The sequence below is a fragment of the Podarcis bocagei genome (genome assembly GCF_964188305.1).
Source record: "Podarcis bocagei genome assembly, chromosome: 13".
NCBI classification, from domain to species: domain Eukaryota; kingdom Metazoa; phylum Chordata; class Lepidosauria; order Squamata; family Lacertidae; genus Podarcis; species Podarcis bocagei.
The window spans coordinates 2,022,553-2,040,224 of record NC_138138.1 but is presented as its reverse complement, the minus strand read 5'-3'; the positions used below and the strand labels follow the sequence as shown (position 1 = coordinate 2,040,224).

At 51.0% G+C, this 17,672-nt stretch overlaps 2 protein-coding genes across 5 annotated transcripts in view; one reads left to right on the top strand and one right to left on the bottom strand.

Moving 5' to 3' along the window:
• The first annotated feature begins 172 nt into the window (after nt 1-172).
• Nucleotides 173-9,892, top strand: MMAB (metabolism of cobalamin associated B). Of its 2 annotated transcripts, XM_081168622.1 has the most exons (9): nt 173-297; nt 610-674; nt 1,550-1,643; nt 3,178-3,235; nt 4,438-4,510; nt 5,273-5,370; nt 6,730-6,794; nt 7,271-7,330; nt 8,915-9,892. In XM_081168622.1, the coding sequence occupies exons 1-9, from the start codon at nt 179-181 to the stop codon at nt 8,997-8,999; spliced, it is 717 nt and encodes a 238-aa protein (XP_081024748.1). In that variant the 5' UTR covers nt 173-178; the 3' UTR covers nt 9,000-9,892. The 2 variants fall into 2 exon arrangements, with proteins under 2 accessions (XP_081024748.1, XP_081024747.1); XM_081168621.1 differs by lacking the exon at nt 6,730-6,794.
• Nucleotides 9,893-9,941: 49 nt separating this feature from the next.
• Nucleotides 9,942-17,672, bottom strand: part of UBE3B (ubiquitin protein ligase E3B) — a 29,640-nt gene continuing 21,909 nt past the window's right edge. For all 3 annotated transcript variants that reach the window (XM_081168487.1, XM_081168486.1, XM_081168488.1), the window contains 6 exons: nt 17,367-17,432; nt 16,787-16,845; nt 15,321-15,503; nt 14,571-14,682; nt 13,458-13,550; nt 9,942-12,250 (listed from right to left, as the gene is read on the bottom strand). In XM_081168487.1, coding sequence (XP_081024613.1) covers nt 12,059-12,250; nt 13,458-13,550; nt 14,571-14,682; nt 15,321-15,503; nt 16,787-16,845; nt 17,367-17,432 — 705 coding nt within the window. In that variant the 3' untranslated portion in view covers nt 9,942-12,058. The remainder of the gene's footprint in view (nt 12,251-13,457; nt 13,551-14,570; nt 14,683-15,320; nt 15,504-16,786; nt 16,846-17,366; nt 17,433-17,672) is intronic.

Here is a 17,672-nt window from a genome sequence, read left to right as displayed (position 1 = left end):
CGGGGGCGGGGGGCGGGGGAGGGAGGCGCGGCCTGGCCCCGCCCCACGGAAGCGCCGCCCTCATCCTCCGGGGGCGGGGGGCGGGGGAGGGAGGCGCGGCCTGGCCCCGCCCCACGGAAGCGCCGCCCTCATCCTCCGGGGGCGGGGCGGGGGGAGGCGCGGCGGCGGCGGCGGCGCCATGGCGGCGGGCCTGGTCTTGGGGCGCGCTGTGCGGCGGGCGGCGGGGGCGGCCTGGCCCCTGGGCGGGAGCGCGAGGCGCCTGAGCCGGGAGCAGAGCGGGGCCGGAGAGGCGCCCAGGTTTGCACGGGTTGCAGCGTCACGTGTGAAGCGGCCCGTTTCCTTGCTTAGCCGGGAGGAAGCGCCGTGGGACGGGGGGGGCGAGGCACGCGAAGAAAAGCGTGATTCGGGGAGGCGCCTCTGTTACTTCTAAAACCAGAAACGTTAAGGGTTGGCTTTTAAAAGGCGCCCGTGGTGGACGTTGCATTGATCCTCGTTTGAAAGTCGATTGCATCATGTGTTGTGTCTTAATTTTTGTTAACTAAATAGTTCATGTGAATATGCAAAGGGAATGAATGTAAAGGACCGTTTCCCTCTCCTCTTCCTCTGCAGTATGGATGCCAAGCCCAGGAAAACAACCCAAATCCCCAAGTTATACACGAAAACAGGAGACCAAGGTAGCAGCATCCTGCCCGCGGAGGCTAATCCTTGGCCCATGAGAGCACCATGGTGCCACAAGGAGCGTTTTTGACAGCCTTAGAATGACTGCTGGAATCGGCTGCTTGTCTCTGCTTCAAATATATATCTACACACAGAAACAAATGGAAAATATTTTATAATGTACCTGTGACATGTTAACAAAAGAAAACACAAGAGATTGTAAAATATGACATGCTTTGCTCGGATTCTTTTTTAATAATAATAATACATTTGAGTGGGGATACTGTATTAGTAAGGGACGCGGGTGGTGCTGTGGGTTAAACCGCAGAGCCTAGGACTTTCCAATCAGAAGGTCGGCAGTTCGAATCCCCGTGACATTGTGAGCTCCCGTTGCTCAGTCCCTGCTCCTGCCAACCTAGCAGTTCGAAAGCACGTCAAAGTGCAAGTAGATAAATAGGTACCGCTCCGGCGGGAAGGTAAATGGCGTTTCCGTGCACTGCTCTGCTCTGGTTCGCCAGAAGCGGCTTAGTCATGCTGGCCACATGACCCAGAAGCTGTACACCGGTTCCCTCGGCCAGTAAAGCGAGATGAGCGCCACAACCCCAGAGTCGGTCACAACTGGACCTAATGGTCAGGGGTCCCTTTACCTTTACTGTATTAGTGCAAATACTGTGAAGCCTACTGTCCCAAGTGATTCCTTGCCTGGGCGAATGAGTCACTGCAGAGAAATTCCGTGGTCTTTCATTGGAGTCAGTTGCCACATTCAGCTGCCAGTCATTGGGGCTACAGAAATCAATTGTTGCACATGCACGTGTGAACAGGGCTTTGGGCACTTGGGTGTGAGCCGCTTCATATTTTTCTCACTGTTATCATCTTGCATGGTTTTCAAAAGGGTTTTCCAGCACATTCACTGGAGAGAGGAGAGCAAAAGATGACCAGATCTTTGATGCCCTGGGAACACTCGATGAACTAAGTTCAGCCATAGGGTAACCAAAAGACTGTAAATTATTTCTTCAATTTATAAGAATGTTTCAGAGAATAATAGACTGCCAGTTTGTTTCTGGGTCTGATTCAAAGTAATCACATTTGTGTTCAAAGCCCTAAACAACTCGGGCCCCAGATTCCTGAAAGACCCCCTCCTTTCAGAACCCTTCCGTATATTAAGATCCACAGGCACTTGGGATGTTGGTGGTGGCCCAGGAGGAGAGGGCCTTCTCGGGCAGCCCCTCCGCTGTTGAATTCCCTCCCCACAGGTGCGTCTGGCACCTTCACTTTATGGCTTTGGACCTTTGGCACCTGAGACATGGTTTTTAGGACCCACCCAATTACTGTGACATTAATAAGCTTTAACCTTTTTAACTCTGAATTTTTAAATTGTTGAATTTCACCCTGGGCCTTGCTGGTGAAAGGTGGGTAATAAAAAAATTTAATAGTGGTAATTTGATATGAAAGAAAGCAGTTCTGTCATGGGAAGCAAGGAAAGCCTCTCATTTCCCCCAGCAGCTGTTCTTGCTGGTTGGCAGCGGGCAGCATATTTCCTTGCACAACCTTATTCCCTGGCATAACCTTATTCTGAGCCCCACCCTGTTACCTGATTAACAAAGAGCAGTTTCAAAACCTTTTATTAAGTGAAATGAAACCTGCCAGGCAGCATGGTCCAGGGTGGAGAGGGGAGTGACAGGGGCCTCTTGGAACTGGAGTAGAGGCCTTGCCCTGTGACAGCTGCCCACAGCCCTAACTGGCCATTTGTGTCCTGCCTTGGTGATGGCAGAGGAGCAGGCTGTGCCTGGCCCTGCCGCCCTGCCCACAGGCTGAAGCTCATGGCTCCAGGGGACATCATCTCGCCCTGCAAGAGTGCTGCAGTCTTTTGCCAGATGTTGGAGGAGGTTATTCCACACCCCCCCAAAAAACCCCATCTCTGGAATGAGCTTTCCCAGAGGGAATCTCTGGTAGTTTTCTAGATGTTGGATTCCAGCTGTGGAGAGTTGCAGTTCAACCACATCTGGAGGGTCAGAGATGTTCCCTCACCCCCACATTGGACAATTTTTTGGGGGGGGGGTCTTTTTCAGTGGCTGCTAGACAAGGGTGGCTCTATGGAACCTTCAAGTTGGGAGGCAGTCTACCTCAGTAATTCCACATGCTGGAGAGCAATAATGGGCGTGGCTGTTGCCTTCCTGTTCTGCTTCTGTGCGTCTTGGAAGCATTTGGTTGGCCACTTAAGGGAAAGCAATGCTAGACCAGATGTTCTGGTCTAATCCTGCAGGTCTCATCTCATATGAAGAGCCAGGAACAGATTGTGTCTGCCCTGAACCAATTTCCTGTCTGCCTGAACATGAGAAGGCCATGCACCTCTCATGAAGAAATGTTCTTGCTCTCACATCACAATAGTTCTTTGGGGGAACTTGACAATTCAACTGGTTTCAGGCTTGTTTGTAGTGCCTCCACAAGAGGTAAATCTCTCATACGAACAGCATCAGTTACCTATATCTCAGGGTAAAAATCTCTCCTATTTTGCTGCAGGCTAAGTGCTGAATTTGGCAGTGAAGGAGGCCACTCGTTCGTGCAGGAACTTCACCAGGTAAGAAATAGCTGCATCCCCGTCACTGACAGCATCCGCATACAAGGACTGCCTTCCTGGATCAGACCAAAGGACCCTCTTGTTCAACTCTTGGGCTAAGAGTAGACAGCAAGAGAAACTTTAAAACTTTTCATTTGTGTTCTTTTTATATACAGTATGGGCGGGGTATAAATAATACAGTGGTACCTCTAGATACGAACGGGATCCATTCCAGTCGCTTTTCGCCGCTTCTGCGCATGCGCATGACGTCATTTTGAGCATCTGCGCATGTGCAAGCGGTGAAACCCGGAAGTAACGCACTCCGTTACTTCCGGGTTGCTGAGGAGCACAACTCGAACGCGCTCAACTCGAAGCGTATTTAACCCGAGGTATGACTGTAAGTTGTTGTTGTTGTATTGTTACTGTGTGTTGCTTAATTTATATATTTGCTACTCTGCTAGTAGATTTTTATTGAAGAAGAGCCCTGCCAATGGCCCATCTCAGCCAGCATTCTGTTCTCACAGTTGCCAACCAGTCGCTTGTAGGAAACTCTCAAGCAGAATCCAACCACAAGTGCTCTCCTCCCCCTCCCTGCCTGAGGTGTCCCACAGCCGGTATTTGGAAGGCTCACTGAATGAAGAGGCAGAGCACAGATAGCCTCTCCTCCCTAAATTTGTCCTATCCTCTCTTAAAGCCCTCCAAGTTGGGGGCCATCAATGCTTCCTATGGGAGCGATAAATTCAGTAAATTGAGATGGCTGGCAACAGTTGCTAGCATTCGGTCATTGGGGAGATCCTATCACTGAGCATCTTGTGCGGAGGTGTTCTGCCTAAGAGCTGTTGGCCTAACTCTTGTCCATCTGCTTGTGTAAGTTAAGGCAAGGGCAGGGAGCCAGCAGTTGTTGTCCTCTTGCAGATGTGGCTGGATCCCACCTCCCACCATCCCTGCCCATTGGCCATGCTGGTCGGGCTGATAGGAGCTGGAGTGCAGCTTCATCTGCCAGAGGAGGACCACCACAGTTTCCCACCCCCTGATGGAGCCAGTGGTGGTGGGCGTTCCAAAGCCTCTTCCGATTTAGGTCAGAGAACTCTGCCCATTCTTTGGCACCTTCAGAGACATGAAGGCGGGCCAGACCGAGAATTAAAACTGCTTTCTGAATGTCTCGCCATCTGTGCAAAAATAGTGCTCATCCCAAACACCTTTGCTCTGTTTTGTTTCTGCAGGTCCAGTGTGTGCTGCAGGATGCCGGCTCCAATGTGGCAACTCCCATATCCTCAGCCAGGGAGTCACATTTAAGTAATTGGAACCTAGTATAGATCTTCATTTTTAAAAATAAGCCAACTGCTGCCCTTTTTGAAATGGTTTTGCTGCCATTGCTTTTGGGGATCAGTTTTGCTGGACAACTGAAGGAAGTACTCTGACCATGAAACCTTTGTTTATGTGGCTTATTTAAATTGCTTTTTTTATTGCATTTACACCCCATTCCTTTCTTTCTTACTGGCAGGGCCCTAGGCAAGGGTCTGACTGGACCCAGACCTGCCAAGCTTCAGCCATGTCAAGCTCCCTCAGACCATGCCCTGGAACAGAAAAACACAAGCCTCCATTGTGGTTTCTTAGTGGGGGGGGAATGCTTTTTCCGCAAAGATTTTGATGCATGCCTTAAAAGCATTGCATATGAATATATCCCAGGCATAAATGTCTCTAATAAACGTTGACTTGCTAGGTTGCCAAATGCACAAGTTGGCCATAGTGCTTCTGCTTGTTAGGGCTGCCCACTTACTTAAACCCTGTTTTAAAATGCAAGATGGCATTTTAACCATTTTGGGGGGAAATGCTCTGTGCATGCTCAGAGGTGCTTGAGGTATTCCAGGACTCAGCACTGGAACCCACACAGGCCCCAAGACCCAGGCGCAAGCCTCCTTCATTTTAGCAAGGTTGATGCGTCATGTGCTGACAGTCCCTATCCTGCGACTTAAGCAGGGGAATGAAGAAGCCAGGGCTTCGCTTTGTGGGCGACTCCTTGGTTGGCTGGTCCACTCAGCCATGTCTCTTCTGCAGAGCGAACGTCGTTCAGTGAAAAGCCCATTCTGGAGCTGGAGGCCTGGATTGATCACTACTCTGAGCAGCTTCCACCACTCACAGCTTTCATTTTACCCGTAGGTATTTTGCGTGTTCCGTTGTGCTCCGTCTGTGAGGAGGTCACAAAGCAGAGGCCTTTCAGCACAGAAGGTGGGGGGCAGACAACTCTTGGCTTCCACTGGCCAGATTCCCATCAGGAACAGTGTCACAGGGCTGTGAGTGACAGGTGGCTCAGCCACCCAGATTCTTGTGCAGAGTTCCTGCTTGGCAAGCATACTGCTGGGGCCTTTGGGAAGCTCTGAGCCATAGATCAGGCTGCTTAGTTCTGGGTTCGGGTGCATGGATCCTGCCCCCCAATACACACACCAGCTGATGCAAAGGGAGAATGATCCTGCTCGCCCCTGGGTGTGCCAGGGAACACTTTGATGCAGCCAGACCAAGCAAGATTCCTCCCCTTTTGCACCAGAGAAAAGTATTCCTCCCTCTCTCATGATGCTAGAACTTGTGGACACCCGTGAGTTTCTGTAGTTCTTTTTTTACAGCAATCTAAGTTGGGGGCCATCACAAACCACTTTGATTTAACTGCTACCTAAATCCCAAGCTTGCTGTAAGGCCCTGGGCTAATCGCTCCCCTCAGGCTCACACAGAATTATAGAATTGTGGAGCTGGCGGGGATCCCAAAGATAATCTAATCCAACCCCCTGCTGGGCAGGAATCACAGCTAACAGCTAGTTCACAGCACTTTCCTTAGGGCATGTTCACAGACACTCCTCCTGACTTCTGTGGGAAGGTAGCCAAAATGGTTGCATTGGCTGCAAACGCTCCTGTTCCTGCTTCAGGCGAGGGCTTGCAGCTCCACAGGTCTCAGGTTCAGTCCCCAGCCTGCCCTGTCTCAAATGTATCAGGGAAAGACTGCTCTCTGCTGAGGACCCCAGGGCGCTCTCATCAGTCAGAGCAGATGGACGGTTACGATATGAGAGCAACGCAGCTGCAAACTGGTAGCTTGTTTACATCACATGATGTGACTAGCTGTGGGAAAGAATTTTCCCGGAAGTTCACAGGCTTGAAAAGTCTTTGTGTAGTGTGTAATATGAGACCTTCCTCTTGCGTATGTACAGGAAGTCTTAGCCACTTGCTAGATGAAGTCTGAACTGATCGGACATGTTTTCTGTAGTGCTGTAAAGTCAGAAATAAAAGGATGTAAATAGATTTCTGACTATCTCCTTTCTCTTGCTGATATGCAAGGAGGGAGGGGGTGTGCATTTTCCACGCTGGGAAATGTCGCCTATCAAAATCTGCCTGGTCTGTCCGGGATGTCAGCTCCGAGAGCAGAGAAGGGGGGCCAGCCTCTCCCGAGGGGGCTTGTTTTCCAACAGTTGGATGGGCCTGACCCTGGCATAAGGCAGATCTGGATGTTTTGTTTAATGTCATTTCAGTCTGGCGGCAAAAGCAGCACTGCTCTCCATCTCTCCAGAGCCATCTGCCGCCGAGCCGAGAGGTGGTAAGTGAGCAACTGCACTGACAAAGCCATGAGAACCCCCTGCTGCCCTGAGTGAGCTGTCTGGGCTTTCAACCTCTCTTGTTCAGTCTTCGCTGGCATGTCAACCCTGTAAGGCTTGCATGAAAATTGTTTGGAAACGACCACAGGTGCTCCCCAGCAATGCTGGGGGAGGGCACGGATCAGAGTTTGTACTGTGCAGCAAGACAAGGAAGTGTTTGCCGAAAGAGATCCCGAGTTCTGCAGGAGCCGTTAATGGCCAGTGCAAACTAATTGTGGGTACTCCCCCCCCCCCCGCTTTAAATGCACAGTTGGTTTGGAGCAGAGAATTTGGTGCATTTAGCAAATAATGTTTTTGGCACCTTAGGATCTGGCAGAACAAGGCAAAATTTACTCATGCCGATGGGGGGCATGAAAGGTGGTTTTGGATCCAATTATATCAGCTGTAGTGATGACTGTCTTCCTTTTCTCTTCTGCAGTGTGATTCCTTTGGTGAAAATGGGAGAAGCAGATGCAGACGTGGCCAAGTTTTTGAACAGGTAACTTGGAACTGTTCCTTTTGACAAAGCTGGGATGGGGGAGGCAGGGGGAATGCGTCTAGACTCTAGTGGGTCACCCAGTCAAGGCACCAGATAAGGGCTTCTCTGCACCTCCTTTCCTGGCCCCTGGCCCTGCTGGTTTCTGGGGCTGATCTAGTGGAGAGCAGGATGGGGAAGGCTGCTCTTCCCTGGGTACTTCTTGCTGGATATCTCCTACTGAGACAGGGGGATGGGATGAGAGTCCTTTTTGTATCTATTTTGGGAGCCCTGCCCCTTTGGTTCCACAGTGCCCCTTGGTTCCTAGTGCCCCCCAACCCTATAGAAAGCACTATTCAAAATAGCAGTTTGCATAACCCACTAAAGAAGATAACACTAAGATTCAAAACAGTAACAACTAATTGCCCCTTTATTCAAAATCCAGTTGAAACTATTTAGTTTAATTAATTCAACACAACTGATGAATTTGATCCAGTGGTACCAGCTTTTCAGAGTCTGATAGTCATTTTATGCCAGTTTGGGAACTACTGGTCTACCTTGGGGCACTCACATGGACCTTGCTGACTGTCCTGCGGAGACCAAACAGTCTTGTCTTTTCTCTTCCAACAACTTGGAGGAAAGGGAGTGGGAGATTAGTGCAGGGGTAGCCAAAATGATGCCCTGTCCATGTTGTTGAACTCCAGCTCCCAGCATTCTCAGCCAGCATGGCCACTGATGGGGGGGTGATGGGAATCGTAGTCAAAGGACGTCTAGAAGGCTCCACCTGGATCACTTTGTGCTTAAGCTGGGAAGTGGAGAGGAGGAAGCGTGGAAGCTGAGATTTGGGGCAGTGGAAGGAGACATCTGGAGTCTGCTGGTCTTTGAGAGAGGATAGTGGGGAAGAGATGTCCTTTCTCTAGGTGTGCACCCTGTAGGCATACCCAAATTGCTAGCGCTTCCCTGCTGCACATACGGAAGGTGTTTTGGGAAGGGCTGTAGGCTTGACATGCAGAAGGTCCAAAGTTTCGCCCCTGGCATCTTCAGGTAAAAGGGGCTGTTGGCAGGTGATGGGGAAGGGACCCTTCTCTGGCAGAGAGCTGCTGCAACCAGTTGGAAAGAACAAATACTCTGCCCCATTTTAAGGCAGGTAGTGTCATCATGGAGCATGCACAGGTAACTTCTCACAGCCTGTCTGACTCCTGTTCTCCCTGTTTTGGGGAGGGGGTTGTGCAGCAGCCAGATTATCATGGCTAAACGTGGCCTTCTGCCATATCCCATTGCTATAGATGCTGGTTCTCGTTCAGTGCCTGCCTCCTCCACTGAAATTGCAGGCCTCACGGGGGCTGGATTTTACTTTGGTACCTGGCAACTGCCTAAGTCAGCCTTCCCCAACTGGCTACCTTAGATTTTAGTCTGAAGCACCTGGAGGACATCCAGTTGGGGGAGGGGGAGCACATCCATTCCTCCGCCTTTTTGATTGGCTACATGCGCAGGGACATCTTCCGCCTTCCAGCCCTAGATGCTGCCCCACCCTTAGGGTAGACATGCCCATTACAAGCTCTTATCCTGTACAGAGATGGACAACAGCTTTTTTCTCCCGTTCCTTAGACTGAGCGACTACTTATTTGTTCTTGCCCGCTATGCTGCAGTGAAGGAAGGGAAGCAGGAGAAGATCTACACCAGAACGGAGTAGGGAGCAGAGGCCCTCTGATGCAAGAGGTGGACTGCCAGGCTTTCAGACAGAGGACTGGACAAGATGGAAGATTGCTTGCAGTTTCAAACTGCGCTCTTGAAATCTACTCCTGAAAGCTTATTTAAAGCTTGCGGCTCCAGTCTTGCTCCCTTTTGAGACCAGCTTGCTAAGAGAACCTGGAGCGTTCACTTTGAATAGACTTCAGCTGCATTTATTGACATGTGCTGATAAAAGGAGAGGGGAGAAGCACATGCCCCGCCTGATGTGTTGCAGAGCCCTTCTCCGCAAGAGGTGTTCTGTTGCCAGAGGCACTTGGCGCTTTGGCTCAGACGGACTTGCAGACCACAGCCTCTGTTACACTTCCTTGTCCTCTTTTTCTTTTTGCGGTCATCGTTGAATCCATCAACACATTGGCAGGAGACGCAGCATCTCAAGCACAGCAAAGTTCTGCTATTGTAACCTTTGTGCAGAGAGATCCCGGAAACGGCTGTTGAGAGGTGGGAGGCAGCAGTGGGCATCACCAGATTGGAGCTCTGGGGTGCAGCTCAGCTGCCAGAGGGCTTCTGCTTTTTTCCTTTTGTCAGCAGGACTCCCAATTTTTCATTTGCCTCTCAGTGGCTGCCATTTAACATACCCGGCCCTTCCTCTTCAGGGTCTGTTGAACTGTTCAGAGACATACCTCCGCTTCAGTCATGGGAGTCTCTGTTGTACGTTTCCTCACACTGCTGTAGGTTTCTTTGAAACAGAAGCCAATTTTTACGAAGTGGGGAGGGAGAAACCCACCTCCCTATGACTATATTGAACCAATCTGTTAAGTTTATTTCCAACATGGAGAATATGCTGTAAAATGCTAGGATACAGGAGGGCCAAGATAAAATATTTTATTAATCTCCTATGGCAAACTTTCCTCTCCCCACCTCATGACACAGACATGCAAGGCTGGGGGTGGGGGTGATGTTAGACCCCTGACAGCTTGCATAGCCTTCCTTGTTTGGGAAAGCCACACCATGCCCAACTGTTGTGGGCTAGAACAGCCAAACTCTTTCAACATATTTAGTACACAATCACAATTTGCACATCTGTTCTGAAAATGTATACATGGAGGAAGCAGTTCATCAGAGGGTCAAGGAGACCACTGGGAGGGGGTGCTGTATAGTGTCACCCCCCATTCCTACTCTATTGGAGAGATTCTACTGGAGAGCTTGCCCCATGCCACCCCAACATTCCTTCACCAACTGGCATCCTCTAGATGTTTTGCACTATAGCTCCCATGGGCCCCAACCAGCAGAGATCTGGGCTGTTGGGAACTGTCGTCCAAAACATCCAGAAGGTTGCCATAGAGTATCCTGCAACTTCTGTAGTGCAATACTGCCAAATCCATTAAGAGAATGCTTAATGTCTAGCATTTAAAACATGAGACACACATTCTTCTGCAACATTCAAAGTAAAATCAAGAAAAGGTGGGGATTTGGGTTTTCAGTCATGCTTGAGAGTGTTCTCTGGGCCCAGCCCTTCACTAGAATTATTTTAAAAAACAAGCAACTATTTTACACCTCAAGGCTAAAGATTCGCAGTGGTGGAATAATCAAGGTTAGAAAGCATTAAACGGGGCTTCTGCAAAAAGAAAAACAATAAAACCAGTAAAACCCAACATTCTTAAAATATTTTGCATTTGATTACAGTTCAATCCCTTCCTTCCCACTCGTATTCAGATCCCCAGGATTCCTTGGGTGGGAGACTGAGCTGATCACAAATCTACTTGGAGAGAAGGAAGACCCTGCACAAGGTGACCTTTCTCCCTTGCTTCCTGGCGTTTATTCATTCCAAAGACATTCACCCATTTGTGGCAAAGCAGAGACCAGGACCAGGACAAGTCCAGTCCCTGAAAGATGCCCTATGCTTTGCACATGGTCCAATCAGATTCAGCAAAAGGTGGATCCCTGGGGAGAAATATCACCTTGTGGGGTCATTTTTCTCTTCCCTTTGGGCACATCTGGGATTGTGGGAGATGTCAAAGAAGGGGAGCTTGGGAAGGACAAGTGCACAAATGAATGTGAATACAGAGCAAGCAATGAATAACGAGCAACCTCAGCATAAACTCCTTTGCAATTACAGAGTTTAATGGAGTTGCTGAACGGAAATTGAGAAGCTATTCAGCATAGCAAAGTCCCTGAGAGGTTAGAGCAGGGAACTGCTCTCAGCTGCACAGGAGCCTCTGCAGATTAGCTCAGCCACTAAATGTTTCAGCGGGCTCTGCCAACTGAGGCCCTAAGAGGAGTTCCCAGCCAATGGGCCCTTGGCCCATCCTCCCAGTTTCACCATCCCCAGCCGATGGTCAGAAAGGAGGGCACCAGGTTGGTGAAGGCTGCTCTCTGACATCTGACAAGCTGCAGGCCCACAACTAGCAAAAATCTGCCACGGGGGAGGAATTCCACATCACAAACCTGTGCTCCCCACATAGCGAGAAGCTCATTTGGGGGCCTGCAGGCAAACGTGTATTCAGACCGAGAGTCAATGCAAAGCAGTTTGGCAAGCTGTGGGAAAGTCGCAGGCGACAAAACCTGGGCACAGAGAGAGGAACACAAAAAACATGAAGAGAAAGCTCCTGCAATCTCATGGGGCTCCTGAGGTGAGCAGCCTCAAGCCTGTTTTCCAGAAGCCAAAGTGGGAGGGAAAAGCCAGCTCCCGACCTTCGTTCCACAGCGTTTTGCCAGAGTCTGACCTGGCCTGGCCCACAGCAAGGTCCAACTATTTGCCCAAGACCAAGATAAAAATTATCCACAGGGCACACACCCCTGGGCCCATGAGTAGTTTGTGAGTGGGGCTGGCCTGCCCTGTGTGCATTAGGCATGGCTCCCCTCCAAGGACAATGCACAGGCTTGGCTCTTGATGCTACATTTAATGGCAGGCCAGCTGTGTTTCCAAGGAGGTCCTCCTTGCAGAGTTGCATCCAGCGGCATCAGAGCGATGCCGGACCCCAGGCCAGAGCTGCAGCCTGCTCAGGTGGCCATTTACCAAGGTATAACCCTGAGAGCCCATCCAGCTCTTGAGAGCGTGGGCTAGGAGAGCTCAAAGCCTGTGTTCATGCTGATGGCATAGCGCAGCTTCTCCCGCAGAACGCTCTTCTTGCTGTAGTTGGGCAACTTGAGGAGGTTGAAGCAGGTCGAGGAGGTGGGCAGTCGCCCGCCCGGCTCTTTCTTCCGGATGGTGAAGAAGCCCCGCAGGACGCTGCCCAGGGTGTCCCCCGTGTCCTGGGGAGAGAAACAGAGGGCTTGGGGTGCCACAAAGACACGCGCCTGGCGAGCGCTGCAGGCTGAACAAAGCATCTTGCATGAGATCTGGGTCTCTCTGCCCAGAAGGCCCTTGGGACCCCAACAGAGCAGCCTGTTCCAGGCAGGGTCCTCACTATTTCCACATCAGAGAATAACTGCTCTCTCTAGAGCAGAGCGAGGGGACCAACCCCAAAGGACAGGCCTGCCTTATGGTACGTGATTCAGCTGGGAGCTGCTTTGCATCACCTTTGGTGTTTGGTGGTTACAGAGCATCATGGCTGAGACAGGCCTGCTGGTGGCCTAGGTCACATTCACACCACTTTGCAGTCATGGCTCTCCACCCCCAGGAATTCTGGGAGCCGTAGTTTGTGATGGGTGCTGTGGAGCTGTGAGGAGGCCCCTATTGCCCACAAAGAGCTACAGTTCTTAGAGCAGTCTATAGATCAATCCATCCCTCTTCACAGGGAACTCGGAAACTCCGTGAGGGGAATAGGGAGTCTCCTATCAATTCCTGGCACCCTGAACAAATTGTAACCCCCATAATTATTTTGGGGAAGCCATGACTGTTTAAAGTGTTACCCTAGTAACACCTAAACTGGCCTTAAACTCCCCAGTTGCTGCCTGGCCCTTGGCTGTCCCTCCACTTCTGCCACTAGCCTCACTGTTGAGACCCTGGATTCCTCCCACACAGCTGATTTCTCCGCAAAACACATGATCCGGTTAAGTAAATCTAAAAGGGCTTCCAACCTGAACCGGGGTGAGGGGTGAGGGGTGGGGAGCTGAATTGGGAGAAAGATCTCCCTCCATCCTCCTCCCCAACATTCCTCCTCAAGGTTCCAGGGCTGGGGTCCTCCGTGGGGGGGGGGGGGGGCTGTGTTCCTTTCAGTGGCTCCTGCAGTCGAGCCTCCTCTTCTCACAGGGGCCAACCAGATGTCGCCATGTGAAACCCTCAAGCAGGACCCATGCGCAAGAGCACTTGCCTCCACCACCTCATGGCGCTCGGAAGTATCTGGTGTGCCTAGTAGGCCCTGATAGCTCTCTTCTCCAAGAATTTGTCTAATTCCGTGAGCTGTGACTCCTTTAAGGGAGGGTGGAGCCAGCAGACACTTCCCTCCCAGGAAGGAGACCATGGCACCTGCAGGGAACACAGGAGGTCAAGGCTCGCCAGCTTGGCTCATGCACACACCTGGTCATCGGATACTTCCACGCAGCGGATGGAGAAGGGGGGCTTGAGGTAGGCAAAGCCCAGCAGTGGCGGCCGAGAACAGCTGGTAACAAACTGGCACAGGAGAGGAAAAAGAGCAAGGGGAAGGGGGAGACATGTACTGGATCAGGCTGGCTCTTCAACTGGGGTGCAGCACCATTCTCATGGGTGGCGTTGAGGGGCTGCCCCACATTTATTATTATTACTTTATTGTATTTAAATCCAACCTCCCTCCCCCCCCAGGAGCTCAAGGCAGCATGTCCATGGTTCTCCCTCTCGTCATTGGAGCCCCACAACAACCCTGCGAGGTAGGTATGGCTGAGAGTGAGAGTGGGCCAAGGTCACCTAGTGAGCTTCATGTCCAAGTGAGGAATGGATTCCTGGTCTAGATTGATCAAAGTCCTTTCTTTGTCCGAAGCAGCCTTTATGTGCCTGCATTTAAACAAGCTGGGACCCCAGTTTGTACCAGAGCAAGGCCTTTGGGTGCCTACGTTCCTGGGTTCAATCCTCAGCATTCCCAGATGGGGGTAGGAAAGAGTCTACTTTGAAACCTGGCGAGCCACTGCCAGTCAGTGCAGGCAACACAGAGCTACGTAAGAAGAGCAGACCTCAGTATAAGGCAGCTCCAATGTTACAGCAGCCCTTTATGGTGGATCATGAAGACCAAAATCTTGCTTTCTCTTTAGGGGAAAGACCACAGTGCATATCAGAAGCACTCAGAAGACCAGCAAGAAACTACCCTTGCGGGAATCAGAGTTGGAAGGGACCACAAGGACCATCTAGTCCAAACCCCCTGCAAGGCAGGAATATTTCACCCAAGATGGGGCTCAAACCCACAACCCTGAGATTAAGAGTCTCCTGCTCTACTGACTGAGCTGTCCACATGTACACAAGTGACTAAGGTCCATGAATGACCAACCTGGTGGACTCCCAACTCCCGTTATCCATGACTATTGGTCATGCTGGCTGAGGCCAGTGGGAGCTAGAAGCCCAACGTCTGGAGGGCCCCAGGCCTGGTTGGTCACTCTTGTTTTACATGCATGTGCACACACACACACACACACACACACACACACACACACACACACAGCTTACCTTAAGAAACATGGCTCTTTCATCAGGGTTAAAATCATTGGCTAGGATATCCCAAAGCCAAATGATGACTCGGTGACTGCCATGGAAGCCCCCGTAGTACACAGTGTGCTTCCTAAGGAAGAAGAGACAAAAAATCAAGTGGAGTTCATAGGTCACTGAAGTCACTAGATCAAAGGAAGGACTATAGCTCTGCCCCAACTTCCTGTTGCCACATGAAAGCTGCTGGTGGGACCATTATGCAAATAAGGAAGGTGAATTGCAGAGGGGGTCCCCCCCCCCTTGCTCACTTCCCATGGGACACCCACCCACCAATGACTACTTTCAACTGGAAACACTGAAACTTCACTGTATGGTGACTCAAGCCAGAAGAGAAGGAGGTCAGCGTTAACCTTCAGCACCCTAATGAGCTTTGATATTCCCATGATTACCTCTTCCAAATGTGCCCCACACCCATGGCCAAAACCGGACACTCTGCCGCAGATAAACCTGAAAGGACTTGCCCTTTGCTGCCCCTGATGTGTGGGGCTGCCCCACCCTGCATGGATGGGAGGATGGAGACACACACACTCCCTCTCCTCTCCAGCCTTTTCAAATCCCTCCTCAAAGTTTTTGGGCTTTATGAACTTACACATGGCATGGACAGAGGGGAGAGAGAAACGTGTGCCTCCCTCTTTCTTAATAATAGAACTTGTGGACATCCAATGAAGCAGAATGTGGAAAGAGACACCCCCCCTCCTCCTCCTCCCTTACTTCAAGTCTTCGAGGTCTATCTCAGCGTTGTCACCCGATATCAGCCTTTGCAACTCAGGGGCAGAGAAGACACGGATCCACTCGGGCTTGATGATTGAGCGGAAGCCGCTGATGAAGGCGGCCGCCTGGCTTTTGATCTGCGTGTGCATCCGGAAGTGGGCCATAAGGTGGATGTAGCTGATCCTGGCGTGGGGGACAGAAAGGCACCCATATCTATCTATCCATCCATCCATCCATCCATCCATCCATCCATCCATCCATCCTTCCATCCCTATATACATAAAATGTAAGGCTGTCATCACGCAGCCCCCATAAGAGGACCTGCAGTGCCTCATCCCAATCCTGTATTGGCATGAAGTCAGGTCACAGGAAGGTAGCAGTAGAGAAAGCAGGTTTCAGAATGGCAGGTTTAGGTTTAAATAACGCAGGGACGAAGGGACACAGAGAAGCTGCAAGACGGGGTTTGGATGAGGTGAAAAGGAATGGGGTGGGGGACTGGTAAATGGAGTGGAGGTTTGTGGGGGTGTTGGTGAGCAATGTGGTCAGGGTGGCAGTCCCTGGTGTGCATTTCAGAGAGAGGGTGGACATGGCTAGCACACCATTCCCATCCTAGGAGTGGGGGAGGAATGGCCCCCTCATCGCAGGGCAGAGCGGTTAGGGTTAGTTCAGAAAGGCTCAAGAGGATTCCCCATCCTGTTCTCATTCCAGAGAGCAGCCCATGTGGCAAGACAGACCATGGGGAGCTCCCAGTGAGCAACTTTCCCCAACAAGGACTGGAAGTCAAACTTCTGCCTCCAAGTTCTCCTCTCAGAGTGTGCCACTTTTGAAACAGTTTCCAAAGGAGTTTGAGATCAGCTGAGCCACAAGGTCAAAAGGAAGATCCCACGGGCCACACAGAAGCACTTGGGGCAAAGCAAATGCAGCGCTCTGGATGCTGCCGCAGCTTATGCTTCCCAAGGACGGCTTCCTGTGAAAAATGGCAGCAGTCCAACTGCAGCACAAGGAGCGCAGGATCCTTCCAGTCACATACAACAGGGCCATTAGGTGCAAGCACAAGGCAGCTGCTGCAGGGAATCCCACCCACCAGGGCTGATTCAAGCGTGTGATGGGGCAATGGAACTCCCACAACCTGATATTTAAAAAGAAAGGTTGGAACACTGCTTTGAATTTTTTATATCTAACAAAAAGTCAAGGTTTCCACCTCCTGAGTTACAAATGTTAGTAGGTCAAAGTGCTAGCAGGTAAAACTCCCACCACATCCTGGAAATATTCCATTTCCAAAAGTTCTTCTGGCAATCTAGATACCTAGGGTGACACAAGCACCTCGTTCCAACGTCTTGCCTGGTGTGGGAGTCACTTGGGCACTGGGGTACCCTTTCCGCCTCAACATGTTGAAGTCAGCCACCCTTTGGGAAGGGGACAGAATGCAGCCCCCGGGGGATCAGGGCTGACAAGTGCTCACTTACTTGTTTTCGTTGGTTACAGGGATGGTTTTCCCTCCTGGAATAAGTTCGTGGCAAACAAGCTAGAAAAACGGTGGGGTTGGGAGGGAGAGAGAGACATTACTTATTGCTTGTAATATACCATGGGAAGTTCAGGCCAGGAGGGGTGGGGCGGCTGGGGGTGTCACACCTTCTAGAGAGAATGGCCCTATGACACAGAGGCCCAGCCCCCCCCCATCACAGGTGGGTGGCTGAGTTGTTCTTTTTGAGGAGGGCAGAGGTGGGCCAGCTCCTGTGGGAAGGTTTCTACATGTTCATGTTGAGTGTATACTTTATGTGTGTGGCAGAACTGTGGGTGCTGAGGGGGATGGGGGAAGGATTCAAATCAATAAAGAATGAAGAGCTAAGCTTTTTAGGAGACAGCGAGCAAAAAAGTCTGAGTGGAAAAATGGGAAGTCTCAGCCCTGCCTGGCACAGGGCAATTCATGGAGCATTTGGCCAAGAGAGCTGGACTCAGAGTCCCAAGGGGGTGTCACTCCCTACAGGACCCGGAAAAGCAGAAAATGTGACAAAAAAAGATGGGGAGACTGGGAGGGAGCCCCACCTGGCCCATCACGTCTTCGTCATAGGAAAGCGTCAGGCCCAAGTCACTGATATCTCCATCGTAACGCTGAGAAGGGGGAGAAAGAAAGAAGGGGAGAGTTTAAGTGCTGAGGCTGCTCAGCTTCCACCCTAACTGGCTGGGCTTCACTTCCTAGCACTCTCTCAGAATTCTGCTGCACCTGTCCAAATTAAGCTCAGCCAAATACATTAATGTGCAACGCTGTATGTGATGAGTCTGGCTACGCAGAATCCCAGCCACCACTGGCAGCTCTGACTCACCAATTCCTCTTACTTCCAACACTGCAAT